At 35.6% G+C, this 24,835-nt stretch overlaps 1 protein-coding gene across 1 annotated transcript; it reads left to right on the forward strand.

Annotated features, from left to right (window-relative positions):
• Positions 1 to 6,505: 6,505 nt before the first annotated feature.
• PLSCR5 (phospholipid scramblase family member 5) lies at positions 6,506 to 24,305 on the forward strand. The gene is made up of 8 exons (XM_004278202.2): positions 6,506 to 6,646; positions 11,781 to 11,944; positions 16,362 to 16,404; positions 17,335 to 17,555; positions 19,567 to 19,728; positions 21,346 to 21,507; positions 24,033 to 24,115; positions 24,199 to 24,305. Exons 1-7 carry the CDS (start codon positions 6,634 to 6,636, stop codon positions 24,069 to 24,071), a joined length of 804 nt encoding a protein of 267 aa, XP_004278250.1. The 5' UTR covers positions 6,506 to 6,633; the 3' UTR covers positions 24,072 to 24,115; positions 24,199 to 24,305.
• The last annotated feature ends 530 nt before the right edge of the window (positions 24,306 to 24,835 follow it).

The raw sequence follows: 24,835 nt of genomic DNA on the forward strand, positions 1-24,835 counted from the left end.
TGAAAATGACTCTACTACCCAAAGCAATCTATAGATTCAATGCAATCCCTATCAAACTACCACTGGCATTTTTCACAGAACTAGAACAAAAAATTTCGCAATTTGTATGGAAACACAAAAGACCCCGAATAGCCAAAGCAATCTTGAGAACAAAAAAAGGAACTGGAGGAATCAGGCTCCCTGACTTCAGACTATACTACAAAGCTACAGTTATCAAGACGGTATGGTACTGGCACAAAAACAGAAAGATAGATCAATGGAACAGGATAGAAAGCCCAGAGATAAACCCATGCACATATGGACACCTTATCTTTGATAAAGGTGGCAGGAATGTACAGTGGAGAAAGGACAGCCTCTTCAATAAGTGGTGCTGGGAAAACTGGACAGCTACATGTAAAAGTATGAGATTAGATCACTCCCTAACACCATACACAAAAATAAGCTCAAAATGGATTAAAGACCTAAATATAAGGCCAGAAACTATCAAACTCTTAGAGGAAAACATAGGCAGAACACTCTATGACATAAATCACAGCAAGATTCTTTCTGACCCACCTCCTAGAGTAATGGAAATAAAAACAAAAATAAACAAATGGGACCTAATGAAACTTCAAAGCTTTTGCACAGCAAAGGAAACCACAAACAAGACCAAAAGACAACCCTCAGAATGGGAGAAAATATTTGCAAATGAAGCAACCGACAAAGGATTAATCTCCAAAATTTACAAGCAGCTCATGCAGCTCAATAACAAAAAAACAAACAACCCAATCCAAAAATGGGCAGAAGACCTAAATAGACATTTCTCCAAAGAAGATATACAAACTGCCAACAAACACATGAAAGAATGCTCAACATCATTGATCATTAGAGAAATGCAAATCAAAACTACAATGAGATATCATCTCACACCAGTCAGAATGGCCATCATCAAAAAATCTAGAAACAATAAATGCTGGAGAGGGTGTGGAGAAAAGGGACCCTCTTGCACTGCTGGTGGGAATGTGAATTGGTTCAGCCACTATGGAGAACAGTATGGAGGTTCCTTAAAAAACTACAAATAGAACTACCATATGACCCAGCAATCCCACTACTGGGCATATACCCTGAGAAAACCGAAATTCAAAAAGAGTCATGTACCAAAATGTTCATTGCAGCTCTATTTACAATAGCCCGGAGATGGAAACAACCTAAGTGCCCATCATCGGATGAATGGATAAAGAAGATGTGGCACATATATACAATGGAATATTACTCAGCCATAAAAAGAAACGAAATTGAGCTATTTGTAATGAGGTGGATAGACCTAGAGTCTGTCATACACAGTGAAGTAAGTCAGAAAGAAAAAGACAAATACCGTATGCTAACACATATATATGGAATTTAAGAAAAAAAAATGTCATGAAGAACCTAGGGGTAAGGCAGGAATAAAGACGCAGACCTCCTAGAGAACGGACTTGAGGTTATAGGGAGGGGGAAGGGTGAGCAGTGACGGGGCGAGAGAGAGTCATGGACATATACACACTAACAAACGTAGTAAGATAGATAGCTAGTGGGAAGCAGCCGCATGGCACAGGGATATTGGCTCGGTGCTTTGTGACAGCCTGGAGGGGTGGGATAGGGAGGGTGGGAGGGAGGGAGACGCAAGAGGGAAGAGATATGGGAACATATGTATATGTATAACTGATTCACTTTGTTATAAAGCAGAAACTAACACACCATTGTAAAGCAATTATACCCCAATAAAGATGTTAAAAAAAAAAAAAAAAAGAACTTCTATGGACAATCTAAACTTTTGCTTCTGCCTTGGGCTTTACAATCTACTGATTATGCGATACCCTTGGTCCCAGGGAGTCTGTGCACAGGACTCTAAATTAAGAGTCTTTTTTTATGTCATCTTGGTGAGTGGGGACCCCTCTAGATATATTTGTTCCAGAACCAGCTTCTCTTAGTTTCAGACAGATTCTTCCCTGTATCTAGGATTCTTTTCCATTTTTTTTCTAGTCCTTTAAATCAATCTCTTTTTAAGTAGGCAGAAAGAGAGAATGCAAGAAATCTATCCCTCATTAGCAACCAAGAAGCATGATCCAGTATACTATTCTTTCATTTTTAAGAAATAATATCTTAATAGTTACTATTTTTCTGTTTTAAAGTAACAGAGGAAAGGAAAATTAGACATGTACATGTGAAACAAAGAATTGCTCATTTGAATGATACATTACTGATTCTGATTAGCTTTGTTTTTCAGAGAGAGTATGAGTTGTACCATTTTATTTTCAGGAGGTGGTAACTGACTCTTACTTTTAAAAAACAAAAGGAGTATTGCATCTCTATGCTGTGATCCTCCACTAGAGTAGAGGTCATATCATTACAGTCTGTAGACCCCATATGATATGCCCACAGTAAAAAGTTAATAAATAATTATTGAAAGAATGAATGAAGCATTGTATCAAAAGGGCAGGTCTGAATAAGATAGCAAAGAAAAGCACTTTGATAGGAGGTTTGCAACATGTGGACAGATGGCTGCTGAAATAGTAGTTGTACTTTCCTAGGGAAGACACATCCAAGTTCGCATTAAAAGATTGGATATCTTGGACTTCCCTGGTGGCACAGTGGTTGAGAGTCCGCCTGCCGATGCAGGGGACACGGGTTCGTGCCCCGGTCCAGGAAGATCCCATATGCTGCGGAGTGGCTAAGTCCGTGAGCCATGGCCGCTGAGCCTGCGCGTCCCGAGCCTGTGCTCCGCAATGGGAGAGGCCACAACAGTGAGAGGCCCGCGTACCGCAAAAAAAAAAAAAGATTGGATATCTTACATCCACAGTGTAGTTGCAAATCAAATAACTCTGGAAAAAACAGTTATACTAATGATATTTCTTCCCATGATTGTGTTAACTAATTAATTAATTAGTACCCACCCTGAATTGTTTCACAATGAATTTTAGTATGGGAAATTATATATCCAGAGATAAGATTTATGCATAGGAATGCATGCCTTAAGTGCTGCAAGTTTGCTAAAAGTGGATTCACGTTTTAGCAGATCCGACCATGAGCCTCACTGAATGAAAGGAGTTATGTTATCACCAAATTGCAGTCCATTACCATACCATTCCTCACCTGTAGCAGTTACTTGTATGATAAGCTGTTCGTAAAATTTGCTATTAATTATTCTTGCATGATATAGTATGATGGGAACAACTGAAAATATAAATACATGCAATCATGTTTACATGTATCAGATTATAATGTAATTAAGACTTCTAGATGGTGCCTTCTCATAAATTAATACTTAGGAGTCCACTAGATATTCCCCACTATGGTGATCAAGCCAGTGTTGAAAGGGATATGTGGAAATGGAAATTCTTATCCCTTACTGTTGGGAATGTAAATTGGTACAAGACCACTGAAGATCAATTCAGTGATACCTAGTAAAGATGAAGATCTTCATATCCCATAAGCCAACATTTTTATTTCTGGATATATATCTTCCAAAGGACTGCTATACATGTGCATAAGAACCATTGCCTTACATAATGGAAACAACTAAACATCCATTAAAATGGCAATGAGCAAAAATTGTATTCATTATACCCATAAAATGTAATAACATGCAGTGGCTGAAAACAATGTAATGCTATGCATTACCATAAATTTTTAAAAACATAATTTTAAGTGACTAAAATGTGTTTGAGTTATACCTAAAATAATATTTATATAAATCAAGAAAAACAAGTAATTCTCTCACTTCATGTATATGTATATTTAGTTATATATTTACATATATATGTTTATGTATGTATGTATGTATATAATTTCCAGGAACACATACTTTTATAGTAAAACCAGAGGCAGAATAACTATTAAGCTGATGAAAGAGCCTAAAAGTCAGTTCCTACTAGTCCTGGTCCTTGGTCCTGCCCCAGACCTGTAGGCTTACATCTTAACGCACTCCATACTCTTTCCGCAAAGGATGTCATCAGGAGCATATTGCTGATTTTGTTTCGTTTCGTTGTATAACAGGTAGCATTTATTTGTCACTATATAGGCTTAAATAAATAGGCAATCTCTCCCTTTGTACTGAGAGAAACTATTTTGGTGAGACTTTTCAATCATGAAAATTTAAGTCAAACATCTCACAACTAAATAATTAAATAATGGGGAAGTTCTGAACAGTGATGTAGCATTGAATGGATGGACCTTCTGAAATAGCTTTGACAGGTCCTGGGAAAAGGCCATGGGCAGGCATGATTGTGTCAAGATTATGATGGAATTTTTTTTCATTTCCTTTTGGCTGAAACTGAAGATGGAGGATATAGAGTCTTTTCTTTCAGCGGGGGGACGAGGACAGGCAAGGCAGGACATCCTGAGTAGATGAGCACGCCCAAACAACAGAGCAGCAGAGCTGAGGCTCATGACAGAGAGACCGGTAGGGAGTTTCCTGGGAAGGGGCAGGCCCACTGACACTAGATTTCCTGATATTCATTTTCGCGTCTCCTTTTGTGTACTTCAATCCCACTATGTTATCATCAAGCCCTGGGTTATGTCTGTTGGACATGCCCAACTTGTACTGTCTATATTTTATGGAATCAAGGGAGCAGACTGAAATACTGTAGCCTGCTGGTGAAATAAAACTGAAGCTGCTTGAAAAAGCCCAGGGCTTCATAGCACAGGGATAGGAGGATTGTGTGACCATTTGGAGTATTGAGAGTGGTCCCGGTTCTTCCATAGAGGCGGCAGGTGTTAGGGGAGTTGGAATGAGAGCACTGTGAAGGTGAATGGCAGCAGGAAAGCAGCAGGATGGGGGTTGAGGGCAACTTGTGGAGCAACATCTCCTGTCTGTGGGAACACTCAGTGACAGGACACTTGAACCTCTGGGAGGTCCCTTAAGGAGGGTTTGCAAGTCTCTCCTTGAGAAAGGCTGGGAAACCGAAAGGAATGGAGGGAAGGGGAGACCTCAGGTTGGTATCTGCTGGGCCTTTTTTAAAAAGAAGAAAGGATGTTGGTGCTGTCTTTGGCAGGACAGAGGAAGAAAGTATAAAGGAAGAAATAGGCAGTACCTACACATCATCAAGTTAGATGGAAAGTCTTTGTTGTAGGTCAAATATTGAAAGATTCAGTGAGTCAAATGGCCATGTCCAAATGCATAGATGGTTGGCCTTATATAGGCCAAAACATATGTTTAATTCACTTAGGTTTCTATATTTTGTTTCAAAATTGGTGCTCTGTTGAAAGTCAAAATTAACTGGTCTGTTATGACCATAATTTAAAATACCATGTTTTTTAAATTAATTTTTATTGGAGTATGGTTGCTTTACCATGTTGTGTTAGCCTCCACTGCACAACAAAATGAATTAGCCATACACATATCCCCTCCCTTTCGGACTTCCCTCCCATATAGGTTACCACAGTGCATTAGGTAGAGTTCCCTGTGCTCTACAGTATAAAATACCATGTTTGATAGTGCTAATAACAACTTAGTTTCTTTGGATCAAAGTTTTTCCAGATGCCTGTGGCAAACATTAAGAAATTTAGGAAACATATAATTTAATTTAAAAATACTAATCATATTTATACACATTTTCTGCAAAATGATAACTCAAATAATGGCAGCTCATTTTAACCTCGAACATTTCAAAACAACAACAAAAAGAAACATCTCTTTGCCACATAAGAAGAACCCAAACTTTTGGCTGTCTACAGCCTGTGAGCTGACTTCATAATTTTTCATCACTATCCATGCCTTCTCAGGACACTTAACTATTTTTAGAAGCAGACAGTATTGCTGATAATGTAGTATATCCTACAAGTTCAACCTTTGCAAATCACGCCATCCAGGGCAACTGACTTGGTGAGCAAAATCTCCATGGTCATTTAGAAATATGAACTGTCTAGTCAAGTTTACAGTGCTTTTTTGTTTCCCCTCAGTGTGCAATGCAGTTAAATATTACCTGTATGTTTCATTTAACTCTATGAGATTATTGAAGGTTTCTATTTTCAAATTCCTGATTAATCAAATTCAACTAAAAATAAATATTCATTTATGTATGTAAAAAGTAGGAAATAATCCTTGTTACGGGGAGAGGAAAGTGGGGAGAAATCCAGAGTAAACATAAAAATATTGCCGTTCAAACATTTTCAAAATTTAAAAAAAATTATTTATAACTGTCAGAAACTTACATGTGATAAGAATGTTTTATCACAGACTCTGGTACAGGAGATTTCTAGAAATTAGAAAAGTAGAATATTTCTATTATAGTAGTGAGGGCAAAAATATATATTCCAAGAAGTAATTTTTAAACACTAAGTGGAAATAAGGCCCATAAAAATGAATGTTGTATGTTGTATATTTTCCTTCCTGGTTTTTATTATTTTGAAATTGGTCCTTCAGCCACCAAGTAGGATGATGGTTTCTGAATAGTGTTTACTTTTGATGATAGCTTTGTCTCCCCCTGTTGTTCAAAATGATAAAATACAGCACTCTGGAAACAGCAAGGCTCTCCGTTCCTCCGGTATTTGTAAGCTGACAAGAAGTATACAGATACCCTCTGAAGTTTTATGCCTGCTGTGTTTCTCTCTTTGCTGCAAGAGGAGCCTTTTCTTTTAACCTGCATGCCTTTGAAGAACTGACTCAGCATATTCATGGCCTCTAAAGGTAAGAGTAAATATAGGCAGCTAATAAATTTTTCCTTATATTATGACTGAAAATACACAGTTCTAAGGGTGTTACAATCGGTGAGATTGATACTTTAAAACCTGTCATTTAGTGCTTTTCAACGTTGGAATTTTTAACTTTGAACTCCAAGGAGCATGTTGCATTACATTTTTAAAAAAACCCTCTATCTGATAGAATGTAAAAGTTAAGATGCAAACAGTGTTTTTGTTATCATAAATATAAACCTAGTGACTTGATGTGAAAAGCTGCAGAATAAAATTTAGAATGGGAATATTTAATGCCAAACACAAAGACAAGTTGATATTCCCAGTTTCAAGGGATTTGTAGAAAACTTTTCACACATAAGTTAAAAAGTGTTAAAGTACAGTTCAATATTTAAAAATTTCCCATTTGTTGTTTAAAATATGTGATACAGCCATTTCTTATAGAGAATTAAACATGTGTTTTCAGGAAATCCTAGTAAATTTAATGGACTAGAAGTAAAGATTTCTGAACTATGAAGCAAAAATCTTTCAAAATTTCTTTGATGGTAAATTATATCTAAAAAGCAAACAGAAACTAAGCAAGCAGATTAAAGACTTTGGGAGGGGGAACTGGTAAGTTTTCCTCAAATCCCTAAAACTGCAAATATCATTAGTGTTGTCTCACTTAAAGAACTTCTCAGAAGACAAGGGATGTGCTTGTTTTAGGTAATGGGTTGCAATCTCACAAAAAATATTTGTGAAATGATATAAAAATGAAATTATAATGTGTTTTCATTCCATTATCAGAAGAAACCATTAAACTCTAGGCTATAATGAAAGTGAAGAATTATGATTAGTATAATTAGTGGAAACCTTTTAACCTAATTACAAATAGGATAATAGAGTTCACAATTTAAAATATCCTAAATTAAATTAATGATCCATTCAGAGAAACATGTATGCTTATTTGCTTCCTTTATCAAAATAGACTTTGGATGATATTTAATTTGGAACAAAGGAAGTAATCTTTTCACTTTTTGTCAACATGTAGCATACACCAGTCCCTGAGTATCACTGGGAAAGCTCAAACAAATTGTAAAATATAGACGTGAAACATCAAAATTATGAATTTTAATACATGTGTACTTCATTTTTATATTTGAAGACAGCCAAAAAAAATCTTGGCAAGTTCTTTCTTTCATTTAAGACTGACACTAAGACTTAGTCCAAAACACTTCATCACTTTATCAAGTAAGAGTTACAGCAACAACTGCAGCCTGTAAGGTAAAGAGTTGCAGAGTATGTGAAATATTTATAAGCTAGTTATACATTTTTAAAAGAGTAGATAGAAATTCAAAGCCAGATAGAAATTCAAAGGAGTTCCTTCTTCATTTGGTGGTCTGAGTCTCTGAAGAAACTTGTGACTAGAAAGCAATATTATGATCAAAATATGATTAATCTACCAAAAAAGCAGTGATGTTCAGTAATGATAGGGGCTCAAGACTAAACTTAGAGGCAAAACTTACAGTAGAAAACTAACACTCTTGCTCCATCTCACTCAAAATATTTAACAGATGAAGTGGGTAAAAAATCTGTGAGAGACCCTATACTACTTAAAAGAAGTGAAAAATGAAGTTTCCTTTTGAATTAGAAATCTGGTTTTAGGGGGCAAGTTGGTTTATCATCATTTACCTAAAATATTTTTGTGGAGTTTTATTCAAATATATTTAAAAACATTATTTATAATGTCATGATGTTTTCTGGCCCATGAAACTGTATTGGCAATTAGCATTTTTCCAGGGAATACAGGCTAATTAGACATTTCACACATTTTGTAGGAAGGTCAATCAGCACCACTAAATCAAATGACAGTCTGGATACTGGATGCCATTAGAACTGAGGAAATATTTGTGTGGTCTGGAGTCCCCTGGTTTAGTATAAATAAACACAATTTAAGAACAGGTTGGTCTCAGACTTTAAGTTTGAGAAAAACAGGAGTTTCCAGGATGATCTAAACTGAACAGAAGCTTCAGTTTAGGTCTTCAGAGGCTGTGCTGCTCCAATGTGAGCTGAAATCCCAGAAGAGAAAGCAAGTGATCTCAGAATGGTGATCCCAGCAGTCTCTAACTGAGCCTCTACTCCCCAGTAAAGACTTTGGACATGATCTGCTCTGGGCCCCAGTGCATTAACATCTCTTAATGCCATGACATCTAAGGACCTAAAGACCTGGGTCAGAAATGTGGAGCCACTTGCCAGACACTCAAGAATCTACCACGTTTTGTCACAGCAAAATAGTTTACAAGATACAATTGGAGTAATTTGCTAATCTTTTCAACAATAAAATTGGCAATGAGAGAGAATCTAATAGTCTTCTGTCAGCTATTATTGGAAATTAATCCCTACACATTTTTTTTAATTGAAGGATAACATGTGTACAGTTAAGTGCATAAAGGCACCAAACTTAAGCTCCATGATTTTTAAAAATCAGGATGCACTTGTGTAACCACCACCAAGATCAAGATACAGAACATTTCTGGCACCTCGTAAAGTTCCCTTTCTGGTCAATAGCCATGCACCTCCACTCCCAAGATGAACCACTATTCTGAATTTTATCATTATGAACTAGTTTTCCCCAGATCACAATTTTGTCTCTGCTTCTCTGAAAGTCAATGACAACAGTGTTTTTGGCACTAATGCCAAAGAAAGGATGTTTGTTGCCTTTTATTATTTTCTAGCTGTTATTGCAGTAGGGGCCATTTGCTCCTCTCCCAGATTTGACATGGTGTTACCTAGTCTTCCTCTCAGTTTACTCAGTTAGTAGCTCTCGAGAAGGGGTAAGAGCAAGAGGAATTCTAAAGTCTATATCCTTTGTGTCTGCCCCAAATCTGAGAGAAGTTCAGGATGGGGGCCTTTGGGGAAGCAAATTGTTATAATATTATCAGTGTGGAGCTCTCTTTTCATGGGGCCAAATGACAAGTTTGCTTCCATTCATTCCTACCCCTAAAGCGTGTCCAAATTCTAAATGTCACAGACCAGTATAATCTTAGAAATCCATATTGGTCTCTTCCCACAACCTTATTGTTAAATGAATAAATGAATCATTTGGCAATTAATGTCCCTCATTAACACCAAATGTACACATGACTTTAATGAGCCAATTGTTACTAGAAACAGTTTATGTCAGTGTCCAAAGGACCACTCCTTAGGTGCCTGTGTTCCTTCACCAGGTTTGCTTGGGCTTTTTTAATCCCTCTCAGATGCTCACCCAGGCTGTGCTTGAGAAGCAATGAATGAAGAGGAATTTATAATCTCCAAAGGAAAATCAGTCCTTTCTTCAGATTTATTTTGTAGAGGTTTAAAAGATTCAGAAGAATACCTCCTCCCGCTTCACACACACATATTACATGGACCTGGGTATCAGTGCTGAAGAGAGACCATTCTCATCTACTGTGAATTATATAGCTGTCACTCCAATTTTAGTATATGTACAATGAGTGCTTATCCAAATCTTTGTGCATCTGTTATAAATTTCTTCCTCATATTAATCCAGAGCCAGTCTCCTTGTCCTTCCCATTCATCGTTTTTGTTTGTTTGTTTGTTTGTTTGCGGTATGCGGGCCTCTCACTGCTGTGGCCTCTCCCGCTGCGGAGCACAGGCTCCGGACACACAGGCTCAGCGGCCACGGCTCACGGGCCTAGCTGCTCCGCGGCATGTGGGATCTTCCCGGACCAGGGCACGAACCCATGTCCCCTGCATCGGCAGGCAGACTCTCAACCACTGCGCCACCAGGGAAGCCCCATAGGTTTTTAAAATAGTCTAAATTACTTTTCTTCATAATGGCTTCTCTGATATTTGAAAACACCCGTCATGAACCTTGCTTGCTCCATACCTACACTCAAGCTAAGACAGCAAAGTGTAAACGAAATGAATGCACATGTGAGAACTCTGACAATTTGGCTTAATAAAGATGAGAAGTAAAAACACTGATAGTCTTTGAAAGAAGTAATGGTATCTAATGAGGGAGACCGCCAAATGGCACTCATGTGAGAAGAAAAGGGAAAAATAATAGTAGAAAGGAAATAAAGTATATTTTTAACGAAGAAGAAGAATTTTGCATGCACCACGTACATGTCTTATGCATAATATTAGGCTCCAGACTAAGGCAGTATAAATAGCAAATCTCCGAATTTCAATCGAAGAGATAATTGAAATAGTAACAATTTTACCTGGCAATAATATAATATAATATAAACAGGTGATTAAAAAATCAAAGCCAAACATTTTAGAACTCTGTAATTCTTTTATCATTTGTAATTTGTGAGCTACAAAGGGATTCATACTGTCAAAATTTTTTCGGATGCTTTTATACCAAACACTGAGAAATCAAAGCTAAATTAAATATTACACTGCCCTTAAGAAGCTCATAAATTAGTTACAAATATTCCCATTTGTTCTCAAAGTATATATCGTCAGACCAGCAGCATTAGTTTACCTGGGAACTAGTTAGAACTGCAAAATTCTCAAGCTCCACACCCACTCCAACCACAGAATTAGAAAGTCTGGAGTGTGGCCCAGCAATGGGTGTTTTAATAAGCCCCCCAGCTGGTTCTGGTGCAGGCTAAAGTATAAGGGCCCTGAATTACATCTAGCCATAGCAGTATGATTGATAAAAAGAGACAAAATATCCTTGGAAATTATGAGGCACCTTCATAATATTTGAGGAAGGGAGAATATGCTTGAAAGTCATAGTTATGATTTAAAACCTATGTCTAAGGTTATCCTTTTATGAGTAGAGAACATCTAGTTTCTTTTGCCATTGATTTTCTTTTTGCAGTGTATAATCTTTTAGCTCTTTGAATAGAAGTTTCACTTGCCTTCAAAAAATATACTTTCTAAAATCATTTATTTTGCCCAAATTATCCAACTTTTCTCACAACTACCTCTGGTAGTCTTCCACAGTCCTTTATCTCTGGCTTCGGGGTCAAGTGGCACTGACAGTGAGTAGGAAAAATGAAGGAAAGGGCACTGCAGTGAGAGGCTACTGTGGGAGATACTCTACCCTCTGAATTAAGAGGAAGCAAATATTGTAAGACAAACTAAATAAAATGGCCTATATTTAAATACGGACTGGGATGGTCATTCTCTTGCAGATGCACAGAACCAAAGAAGCAGAAGTCTGCCTGGTTTTCTTCCGGGAGCTTCAGACCCAGACCACGACCTTCACATCTCACCTTCCAATCCAGGGAACCAAGTGTGGCAGCGGGGTCCCCCTCCACCAGGGAGTCTCCCTCCTGGTCTAGAATATTTAAGCCAGGTGCTTTTATCTATTTCTACTAAGTGTTTGCCCTTAAAATGAATATAAACTTGATTTCTTGCCTTTCAATCAAGGCTGAAGAACTTCAACAAATAACTTACTGAAGTGAGAAAAGCATTATAAATCATGAAATTATAAAATCTGTCTTTTATTTATTTCTGTTATTTGGGAAGCAACATTTTTCTTTTATGGTCACTTCTAATTTCCTTATTTAATTGTCAGAGGAAGAACACTAAACATTTTCGATTGAGCTGTTTAGCACACTTATCATTTTACTGCTCATTGCTCAAGGTGTCAGCACATTTGGCCTGGAGAAACTGTCTAATATGTCTAGTCACCTACAGCTATTTAATTAATGACATTGAGTACCTGTCTTAATCAAGGCACATTAATGGTATAAAACCTAGTCCCTCTCACCCAAACGTTCTGCAACCTCATTGGCAAAGACAAAAAATGATGACAAAAAATGCAAGGCTGGGTACTAGAGCCAGATAAGCACACAATTTTAATTTGCGCAGGTGTACAGAGAAGAGAAACGTTGTTAAAGATCAAAGTACTCAGGAGAGACTTCTGCAATGAGCTGAGAGCTCAACATCTTCAACTGAATCTCAAAAAGGTGGATGGAAATCCAAGAGAAAATCAGCCTATCAAGTCAGCATTGTCTTCTGATGCTCTTGCATCTCCAGGCCAATTTGCTTGAAAGATCATATTATCATTAGGTATAGCCACTGTTCTAGTCATTGGAGGGTAAGCGATGATTCAAGCCTTATAATAAATCAATCAAGAAATATTATCACCTGAATTCTATGGCACATAAATAGCAATTGATATTTATGTATATTATTGTTGCTTTTGTATTTATCCTACAAAAGATTAGAAATACACTTACACTAATATTGAGATGTCAGCACATCTGCTGCAATTTTCAGCTTGTTTGGCACTCTTTCAAACTATAAAGTCTATCTCCTTTATCAAAATCAAATCTCTGTGTTAATTCCCTTAAGGTGCAAGAGATTTCTGTTATGCCTGATAGGGTTTAAGCTGCACGCAGCATATGTTCCCGGGAAAATGTTTATAATTGCAGATGCCTTCTCCAGAAACCCACTGGCAGACAAATGTACTTTAGAGACTGGAGAGCTCAGGGAGATATGTAAAAGAGCTGGAAAGGCTAACCTACCATCTTCCATCTGCAGGAAGGATCAGCTGTAATAGCTGACTAGAGTTGATTAACTGCTGCAAGCTGTTTGGGAATGTTGTCAGACAAAGTTTCGCCGAGTATAAAAGTGATATACCAGTGCCAGAGGGCTGAGGTTTGATGATCACATATGGTCATCACATAGTCTTCTTCCATCCATGAATGATGACACACCCGGAGCCAGATGCTTGACATGAATACACTTTTTTCATATTTGATAGAGATATGAACCCGTTGGCTGCAGTTCTAAAATGAAGTCAATTTTCCAAACGTACACCTTTGGTAATCTTTTTCAGAAAACAAAAACATGCCACAAATTGGTGGATATTTTACTTCAAAGGGAAAGAAAATTTATAATCTTTATACTAAAAGAACACTAATTTGCTTTAAAGTGGTGCGTATAGAAAAGGATGAATGCACATTTTGAAAGTTTAATACTACTAGTTTGTTAAGAAACATATATATAAAGAATTTTATGAGTTAACTTTTATCTAAAACCATAAGGTTAAATAAAACTATGAACATTTGAAAATAGTACATGCTTCAATAAACAAACAGGAAAATATTTAATAAAAATCCTTCTAAGGTAAAAAACTCAAAGTAAAATTAAAAAAAAATCATCTATTCTCCTTTAATCAAGACTATCCAATGACTACTACTGAAAATCATGTTTCCATTAATAATTTGAAAATAAACTCCCAAGCGGGGTGTGTGTGTGTGTGTGTGTGTGTGTGTGTGTATACATACATATGTACATGCACATACTTGTATGTCTAGACATGTATATATATATGTTGTTCATGTAGGTTAAACTTAAGAATAAAACCAATACATTCTCTTTCCAGATGGATTAACATGTTCATAATAGTCAATAACATTATATCCTATAAGCGTCAAAGGATAACTATTTATAATTTAGTCACCTATAGCTAAGAGTAGTGAATCAAAGTCTACAAGGACACATGTAAAGATCACATTTATTTTGCTACATGTATTAAATGGAATCAATGATACCTGTAAACCTGATAAATTATACATAAGAATTGATTCTTAGTTACATATCCAAGGCTATAATTAGGTTTCCATTCTATACCTTTCATACTTCAGGAGTCCTTTACTTGCCCTGACACCCGAATACATGACACAATCTCTTTAGACTTTCCAACAATTCCTAGTTCATCAATTAATAGCAAAAGATGAAAAGGGCTCTTTTGGACCATGGTTTATAAGTGGCCTGGGGCGATTTAAAGGAAACTACAAGAACAACCAAAACCAAGACCCTCAAATCCAGGACGTTTGCCCACAGAGGTAGATTAAGTCAAATGTTATTACAGAGGACGGGTGAGTATAAGAGTAAATAGGGAGGAAAGGTACTCAGAAGTCCCATAGCATCACTTAAGAATTGTTTCTCCCAGTTCCTAAGATTAGTTTAGTGATGTGGTACAGCAGAGTAAAGAGCACGTCAAAATCAGCGGCATTACTGCCTGGGTTCAAATCCCAGTCTAACCACTTATTGATACATGCTCTGTGACGTTGAGCAAACTACTTTCTCTCTCTGGGATTGTTTCCTCACATGTAAAATGTAATGATATCTAGCTCTCTGATGTGTGTGAGGATTAAATCAGACACTATGTCAAAAAATCTGGCACAGTGACTACCTCATGGTAGTCATTAAATAAACAACTGCTATTATTAGGTATTAGAGAGGTGCAACTTCCCTTTTCAACCAATAGTCTTTAAATTTCAAGGCTGAAAACTTGATCCATGACACAAATAGTCAAAGCTCCTAAACTCAAACTTAACTTCTGCCCCCATACTCCTTCTCTATCTCTAAGTTACTCCTACATAGATCCACTGCTTAATAATCGTGCATGTCCTTTTGAAGCTTACCCCTTCTCTTTCCTCAACTCTCCATTTTCCTCAAAAGAGGAGAACAGAACTAACAATACTACACAACAAAGACCGATTCAAATTTTTTTTAAAAACTTTGTCATAGTTGTTAAAATATGTTTTAGAATATCTTAAATCATAAGTTTTGGAAAAAATATTTTTGTGAATCTTAAAATGGAGGTCACATGTACTTTTATCAATAATAAGACTTAAATAGAAGAAATGATATTAGTTTTTACCTCCACCTCAGGATATACAAGGAGAGTGAAGGAAATAAGGTAATATCATATTTTCTGCGTTTGTGATGCCCAATCAATTCCAACTGTTAGTATCGATTACTTTCATTTAAAAGTTATCAGTGAGTATATTAATGTGAAGGGAGAATAAAGTGAAGAAAATTTTAAGGCAAGATAGAAAATGAAGCATTTAAAAAAGTAATAATCAGCATTGCACTCAGTGATTTTACCTTAGTGAATCTTCAAGTATTGAATATCAAAATGAAAACATACACAAATAAAATTTACTCTAAGAACATATTTTAAATATTTCCTTTAAAAAGCAGTTTGTACTGTATTCTGTTTAATAAGTCACTCCTCAACTGTGGATACTTTATCTCTGTAAATTAACTTCATTTCTAATTACAGAGGCAAGTTTTAATGTGTCATGCATTTAGAGGCTTAACTCTTTTCTGCTTAAATTGGTACTTTGCTGGCATCAGCAGGATTTCTGGGTTTTCTTCCCCTAGTTCAAAGGAAGATGTGAATGAGAAAATTTTAAAGAATAGCTTTTTTCAGCTTTAACAAAGACGTTTCATCACTGTGAGGAATGAGTTACTGCATGACAGAGTGAAAGTAGAGTTATAGGGCTGAGTGGAGAGGCCATGCATGCAGGTCATTACTGTTTTGTTTCATTTTGGTTCATTTCTTTTAAAAAGAGAGAGAAAGAGAGAGAGAGAGGTTTAAAACCTTATAGGCATTCTTATTCAGATTGTTTAAAAATATTCTCAAAGATATTGTTTCCAAGAGCTACACTTTTATCTGATTACCACAGAAAAAAACACAGAGCTAATCACAGTTGCTAATGTTATCCTGGGCAATTCTGCCTTGAAATTTTCAGGGTTCTTGTAATTTTTAAATTTTACTTGAATAAAAACCATGTTAACTTCTTTTTCACTATAAAATGTGAGCTGTTTTCAACCATTTCCCTCACAGAGAACATGAAAATCATCTAATTTCAGGTAGTCTAGTAAACAGGTTAATAGTAATAGCTGCAAAGGTTTTCAAAGACCTGTGATGTAATACTTTTTATTTCCTTTATGTCGTCTTTTAACAGTTAGACCTGATAATTATACACCAGCAGGTGGAGCTTCTTGGAAGTAAGTATATTATATTCTGTAATTATTAAAACTGTTGAAATGTTTTAAGTTTCAGAAGTTTCTTTACATCTAAATATTTTAAAATGATAAAGTTAAATGTTTAAGATAGATTAAAAAGAGCACGAGGCTTATTTTTTAAAATAAATATTGAAAGTAAAATTATTAGTCTGATATAGATAAATATAAAAGCATAAAACTCCCCAAGTCTTTGATGATATTGTCATTAGGAATCTAATATTATTTTTAATCTTAAAGTAATAAAAACTATTGGTCATTTCCATGGCTGCTAATAGTTTAAATTTTCTTAATGCTGTAATTTCAGACATGGAAATCAAGGTTGAGACTAAATAACAAAAAATCATCAAAACAAAATATGTTTTATCATAGTGTCAGTGATTCGTCAAATAGGCAAATCATTTAACAATACACAAATTTACAATGATGACTAACTGAATTCAAATTAATCAAGTATTTTTGTCCTTAACTAAGATATGTCAAAATTGTAATAGATAGCATGCAGCTGTAGATATAATAGCAGATAGAGATTTTAGACAAAATCATTACTATCAGTGTGAGTTGTCCCAGTAAATTCCATAACAGTGATAGAATTATTATCTGAGTATTTGATTCTTCTTTACAACGTTGCTTCCCTAGTTGAAAAGTGGTACTATATGTGTCCAAGTAGGTCATATATCTGTAATCAAAATTTAGTAATTGCACAACTTTGTTCTCAGAGTTTACTTTGATTTCTATGCCTAAATCCTCAAAATTTCGAGCACGGAAGTAGATTTGTCTGAATAAGATACCATATACTTAATAACTGATCACACACTCTGTTTTCTTTTAATAACACAACAATTTTTACTCATATAAAGTTCTGATAGTAAGCAATAAGCATGATTTTGATAATTATTTTTTTTGCTCCATTAGTGATACTTGGCACTGAGACCTCCAACAAATATGAGATTAAAAACAGCTTGGGACAAAGAATTTACTTTGCAGTGGAGGAAAGCATCTGCTTCAATCGTACCTTCTGTTCCACACTGAGATCTTGCACTCTGAAGATCACCGATAACTCCGGTCGAGAGGTGATTACAGTCAACAGGCCCTTGAGGTGTAACAGCTGCTGGTGCCCTTGCTACCTACAAGAGGTTAGTCTTTGGCTCTGGGTGTGCTTGTATTTTTCCATGTTTGGAAAGATCAGCAATTATTTCTTAAATAAATGGCATTCATCTGGAGATATGGGGCAATTAACCTTTCAATTGGTTGAATTAGAATGTTGCTCCTTTAGGATCAGAACAGCTTGAGGATTTGGTGATTCACTAAATTTTTTTTCCTTTCCAACCAAAAACTATAGTGGCTTCTGTGATGTTAATCGGTAACGACAGCTCATGCATCATGTAAATGAGACACATCCTCCTGAATCTCTGTATTAGCCACGTAATTGTAATAGCTATAAGTTCCACCATTAAGCAAATCTACCCTTTTTCTTCTCTTATTGGTGCAAAGTTCAGGGAGTGCTGAGTGATACTAAACTCTTCTAAAGTATTCTCTTGGGTAGGTATTATTTTTAGTACAGAATCTCAGGTTCCATTGACCCATTTATGACAGACTTCAAGGTTTAGCAAAGACTATGTTCTTGTTCTAGAGGGAATCATCTGATTCTTATATTTTTAATATATAATAGATTTTCATCACGAATAGATCTATAGTAATAACTTTCATTGACATGATGCAGCTAAGTTGATATGGAAAATATACTTACTTTGATGTTTTTGATATCATAACACCTCTATAAGTTAGAAGGAATAGATTTTACTCTCTACATTTTGCAATTGAGGAAACTGGGACTTAGAGAGCGGAGGTGGCTTACCTATGATCACACATCTAGAAGATACAATAAATGGAACTTGATCCAGGTGTCTTTATTCAAGCCCAAGCTTCTCTATTGAGGACCTATGTATAAATAGTCTACTTAGCACAAAGGGAAATAAATAGTAATATGGAACTCTCCTTAATTAGAGAAGTTTCTCACAATATATATTGAAGCTAATTCTCCATTTATAGGCAATTACCTGGCTAAGTGATAGGATTGCTAAGGTACTTATATACAGAGCCCAAGAATTTTTATACTTTTACTGGGGATATTCAAGATCTAATATGCCCCCAGATGCTAAACTTAGTATAATCCAGAATATATGCCCATTTGAAAATTTCTGATAATTGATGTTTTATTTCAAAGTAGCTCCATGTCATATAACTTAACCATAAGATGCATCCTAATACTGATTAATATGTTTTTTAATTTGGTTAAAATCACATCAGTTACTTTAAAAGTTATCCTAGAACAAATCTGTATAATTCTAAGAAGACTTGTTGAAACCACATTTGTCCATCTGAAAACACTACAGACATGCACATAAGACTATGAACTTAACAAATAAGGAAAGACAAAAGGAGATCAGATGATGAGCGCTGGTTTGATCTAAAAGCAAACAATGTTCATCATCTTCACCCACTTCCAGCTTATTTTACAAAGTATTTGATTTGGTTACATAAATATGTTGAAATAGAATATTATGGACAATAAAGAAATCAGGGGAATAAAGGATGATGGAGTAAAATACTAAAGTCAGCCCTGAAAATGCAAGTGCTAGTCTTTAACACTTTGGACAAAATGAAACAAATCAAATTGGTGTGTAACTCTGCAAGAAGCATTTGTTTTTAACTGAGCACAGAGAAGCTAGAAGTTGGCAATCCAAAGAGAAAAAAGTCCATAATAATCAGTAAGTGACACTTAAAAATAGATGTGTGTTGTGGCCACAACTGAGAGGGGATGGAAACATCTTCAATGCTTGATCAATTACTGTACTTGGAACAAAATGGCAAAGAAGCCAGTGTCCCAGGGTCAGAAAACAGCTTTGGGATAGGTTCTCCTTAGGGAAGGAAGATCAAAGACATGGACGTTTAGCGCATAATGCAGAACACATATCTATATAGTGAATTTCTTTGTTTCTATAAATTATAAAAAAAAAAAAACCAGTATAAGATAGAAGCAGATATTTAGAAGCTTTTATATACTGTTTAGAAGTAAGCTGACATTATAGTAAAATTAAAATACAACAACTTTAGGAAATCTTATTTTATTATCTCTTCTTACAGTTAGAAATCCAAGCCCCTCCTGGTACTATAGTTGGTTATGTTGCACAGAAGTGGGACCCCTTTCTGCCTAAATTCGCAATCCAAAACGCAGACAAAGAAGATATTTTGAAAATTGTTGGTCCTTGTGCAACATGTGGCTGTTTTGGCGATGTGGATTTTGAGGTATGATTGACAAAATGAAGGACCGTTTTCACTTAGGTCCTGATTTTTTGCAACATAATTCAATTTTTAAAATGTTCAAATCATGAAACATCTCTGAAATAAATTTAGAAAATTATGTATTTGTGAAATAATGTAACAAGTAATATTGTACATGCCAATAATAACTCATAATTCCAGAGATAGTAAGTTCAAGAATTTTTTTAAAACATACTACAAAAATTTGATTTATGTGGAATATAGTGCCTATGGTATAAAGCAAATATATTTAGTTCAGAATCACCAAAATTACATCTTCTTTCCTACATCCCTGGTGGTAACATATCCAGTCCTGATCTCAAGAGCACACTCCATTAAAATACCATTAATTCAAAAGCTATGCTCATAAGACTTGCTAACTTCATTTTGTAAAACAATCTATTCTCATGTAAACATATTTGTGTAAATTGAATGTTAAAAAACACTAATTACTTGCAAATTCAATGTGTAAGAATGTGAACTATCTTAACAGATTTTCCTAGAGGATATAGTATAATTTAGAGTATGTATTTCTTTTTCATTTCATTTCATTTCACTCCATTCATTCATGTATATCCCACATAGGACATTAAGGTTGCAGGATTTCAGGGAACATTATTCACCTAGAATACAATGTACATTTTGCAAAATGAGCTGTCATAACTCCAGCCCACGCCAAAAAGACTTGGTATAACTTTCCTAAGAGTAAAGGATAAAAATATGCCCTATGATTGAGGAGAGCTTAAGAGTTTCATTATTCATGGTATAGACATGGCCTAAGTAACTTTCTCTATTTTCTATCCTCTACTCCCATACAGAAAGTGAAAGTTTATACTGAATCACTTTCAGCCTTTGAATGAGAAACAGGGCAAGCAAATGAATAGTGGATAAAGTTTAACTGTAGATTCCTTCTAGCTGAAAAGAACTATAGACTTTTGATGTCAAATTAGTCTGAATTTCCTGTGTGGTACATTAGCCCAGAGAATTTTTCGAATGAAAAATAGGACTTAGGGTTAGTTATAAAGGAATGACCTAGTAAATATCTGAGTATAATATAAAAATGAAATTGAGCAATGACTGATAATATTTAAACATATTAGGAATTATAAAATCTTAGCAATAAAAATTAAAAGGTTATAAATTGTACTTAGAAATTATTTTTTTCTAAAAAATTTCTTCTAAAATATTTCACATATTTTTCTTTTTTGATGAAGAATTCAGATTTAAAATCTGGACTTCAGGTAAAGGAATCATGGTTAGACCATATAATTGAGACTATGTACCTGCTGCCATCTTGTGGTAGCCTGTCCTCAATTACTTGAGGCTATTAAATTCTCAATCTGCATACAAAAACAAAAAGAAAAAAAATAAATAAATGAATTACAATGGATTAAAAAATGTCAGAAAAGCAAAATTCCAGAAGAGTAAACTGGAAAGTTAAATCTACAAACCTATGCTTATATAAAGGAATGAGTACCATCGAATTGTCATTTAAAGATGATGAATAAAATAATTCCTATCTCTCATGAAGTAAATATATGAAGAAATGTAAAACCATCTGTATCACCTTCAAATTTACAACTTCTTATTTTCTTCTCAAAGGTGAAGACCATTAACGAAAAGCTTACAATTGGGAAGATTTCAAAGTACTGGTCAGGATTCGTAAACGATGTCTTCACCAATGCTGACAACTTTGGAATTCACGTTCCTGCAGATCTAGATGTGACAGTCAAAGCAGCCATGATTGGTGCTTGTTTTCTCTTTGTAAGTGCAGTCTTAAAGAGTAAAGGTGATTTATTTCTTTCCTTTTCCCTTGTTGATTATTATAGAGCCAATCCCGTTTTACACAGCATTTACTCCAAAGAGTAAGTTTAATCATAGAAGGTTAGTTTGGGGCCAACATTCTTCAGAAGTCAGAATGTACAAGCCTGCATTTCTATTAGGCAGGTCTCCTCCAGTGGCCCTCATACCCCCTCTTCCTCGAGGATTGATACCCCGTCAACATCCTACACATCATTTCTCGAAACATGAGTTATCCTTCTCTTTCAACTTTAATTTAGACTTTTGGCTTATTTTCACTTTCACTGAAAAATATTTAAACTTAAATATCATATTATTTATCCTGTGTAAAGTTCAGGACTGCTTAAGAGCTTACCAAGGAGTTAGGTGATATTCAGAATGTGAAAAGTACTGTTTTCTTGCCCTTCCAATATGTACATAGATACATGATTAGGCAGAGATGAGTTAAGATGTATCAGTTTCTATTAGTACAAAGATAAGATGTCTTTGTCCTTTCTTGTCAACTTCCAATTTCATTAAAAAACATTTTCTTCTAGATTGGTGATAGGAGAACAGAAGTCAAGTAATACCAGTGCCAAAGGTATTGGCCTTTGGGCTGGTTTTCCTGACTTTCCTTCTGATATCTCCCTCATTGCTTACCATCTTCAGTGCATTCACAAAAGCTCATGGAATTATAAAATAAACCTACATTCTTCCTCTCATATTTTGTTATTCTTCAGGGTTTTAGGATCCTAATCTTATGGTGATATTAACGTGTGCTGCTGTGGGGAAAAAAAAATGGTCCTATTTACTTAGTCTCTTCTAGAGACACTTGGGAATTATATTAACTAAAAATAATTCCCCGGTGACATCACTGATGGATACTTAGAGTTTAATTAAAAATATATATTAGGGGACTTCCCTAGTGGCACAGTGGTTAAGAATGCACCTGCCAATGCAGGGGACACAGGTTTGATCCCTGGTCCGGGAAGATCCCACATGCCGCGAAGCAAGTAAGCTGGTGCACCACAGCTACTGAGCCTGCACTCTACCGCCCGCGAACCACAACTACTGAGCCCCCGCATGAGCCACAAACGTTGAAGCCCGGGCACCTAGAGCCCGTGCTCCACAACGAAGAGTAGACCCCGCTTGCTGCAACTAGAAAAAAACCCGTGCACAGCAATGAAGACCCAATGCAGCCAAAAAAACAAACAAAAAACCATATATATATATTAGGATTTTTTTCTCCAGCAGCTTAGAGAAACTATTTTAACTTATTCATTCCCTATCATTGGTAGACGTAGAATTAATACGTAGAGAGCTAGGTTTCTATACTTACTAAGTCATCACTTACACTCAATTCCCGTTTTCATCTACAGATCTAACCAAGTCCAGTCAATTTTGCCTGTCACCTAATACTTTTTCAATTTCCCACTCTCCTTACCTGTTTGGTAAGGCTTTTAATTTGCCACTTCCTGCTCACCCCTTCTATTTTTTGATGATTTCTGCATTTCGACACCAAACATGCCAGCGATCATGTGCGTGCATGCACATAAAGGTGCGCACGCGTGCACACACACACACATGCCCTTTTCCCAAAACCTTAATTTGGCCTGTTTAAGCCCCTTACTTAATATTTATATTAAAAATAGATTATCTTTAATCTGCCCTACTGACCTATTTTATGTAACAAGCTGATGGCAAAAATGCACTGTCAACAATTCCCTATGCCTATAAACTGAAGAAGTACTGATCTAGATAACATCCAAATAATCTGAAAGGATAACTTTTTAACTCCAGTGTCTGAGGGAGAAACACACTCACTGAGACTATCAGACAGCTCCTATCCATTGCTTTTCCTTTCCTTTTTACCATAATATCATAAAATATTTGCACTTTTTTGGACCATATAGCTTTTAAGATAATTTGTCACCAAGAATTGTCTTTATTGCTGTCTCCATTTTATTACCTTGTGGTGAGAGATCTTTAGAAAGCTGTTGGTGTGAGGATATTCTCCGATCCAAACAGCAAAATTCACAAGTGTAATCTTATTATTGGTCTCTTCTTGTTCGAGGCTACCACTACACAACACACAACTCTGACCCCTCCCCGCCTAAGTTCCCTCTGGTATACTTCCTCAGATGACTGCCGAGTTACTGACCACAAAGTCCATAATGATATGTCTACCTCTTGTTTAAAGGTCAGAGTCTATTACAACTTCCCACGCTGACCCAGACTGCCCTACAATCTAATTCTAAAAAGTCTTGATCACCCCAAATTTGACTGGTGATACCATGTTGATTCAGATAAGGTTTCCAAGTTACTTGTACTCTGTAAATTAGACATCTAAGTGTCATGAAGTGAAAAACTTTGATTTCTCTCCTACTGATAAATCACATGTTCCTGGAGCACCACTGGGAAACATAATTGCTTTATGTAATCAAAGCTTACATGTGAGACTCTTGTTGCCTTTTTGTAAATTCACTCATATTCCATTTATTTATTTGTAGGATTTTATGTTCTTTGAACATTCGCTAGCTGGATTATAACAAGCAAGATGACAAAAACAATAAAATATGCAGAACAGATTTCAGTAAGTAAAAGACAAGTTTAAATGATCTCTTTCCCTTTGAAGAGGTCTATATTTGATGCTAATTCTTTTTCATTTTCTTCTAGAAATCCCCTGGGCTCTGGATTTCATTTCTGAATGGCTTGAGTATTGGCTTTTTTTGGTAACAAAATGTTAATTATTATATTTATTAAAGCATAATGTAATGAAGCAATTATCTGGTTGTGAATGCATGATAGCTAAAGACAAGATGACTGGCCTTAGCAGAGTGTCGCTTGGAGAGATTACCATTCTTTCTTTTTATCCTTTTGAAGTTATTGCATGGTAAGCATGAAAGATGAGAGCTAAGGCTTGCAGCATCACTGATGAAAATTCAATGTTTAGAGAGCACTTTGAAGTTTTTCTGGTACTAGGGCTGGTTACTAATCAAAAGGACTGGATTTCTAAAGTATTTTTTCATAAATAGACTTTTTTGCTTTGTTTATTAATCTTCTTATTGTAGTGAGACATTTTTACGTTATGTTGGAAAAGCTAAAAGTTGGGTAAATAACACGTTTAAAGGTGAGACGGAAGATAGATGAAATCAATTTGTTCTAGTGGCAAAAGGCACAGTTACATTCCATAAAAAAGATAATATTTACAAATCAAAGCATGTTTTAAATACATACCCATGCTAGGGATTTAAATAAGCATATTAATAGACTTCTAAGTTAGTATCAATAAAGCAGTGGTATAGAGCAGGAA

Source organism: Orcinus orca, chromosome 5 (genome assembly GCF_937001465.1).
Source record: "Orcinus orca chromosome 5, mOrcOrc1.1, whole genome shotgun sequence".
In the NCBI taxonomy this organism is placed as follows: Eukaryota; Metazoa; Chordata; class Mammalia; order Artiodactyla; family Delphinidae; genus Orcinus; species Orcinus orca.

What these genes read in the sequence shown, in the direction of transcription:
- PLSCR5 (XM_004278202.2), top strand. An exon ending in TTGGCGATGTGGATTTTGAG is followed by an intron (nt 19,729 to 21,345) that starts GTATGATTGACA and finishes TTCTTCTCAAAG; the next exon opens with GTGAAGACCATTAACGAAAA. An exon ending in TTGGTGCTTGTTTTCTCTTT is followed by an intron (nt 21,508 to 24,032) that starts GTAAGTGCAGTC and finishes ATTTATTTGTAG; the next exon opens with GATTTTATGTTCTTTGAACA.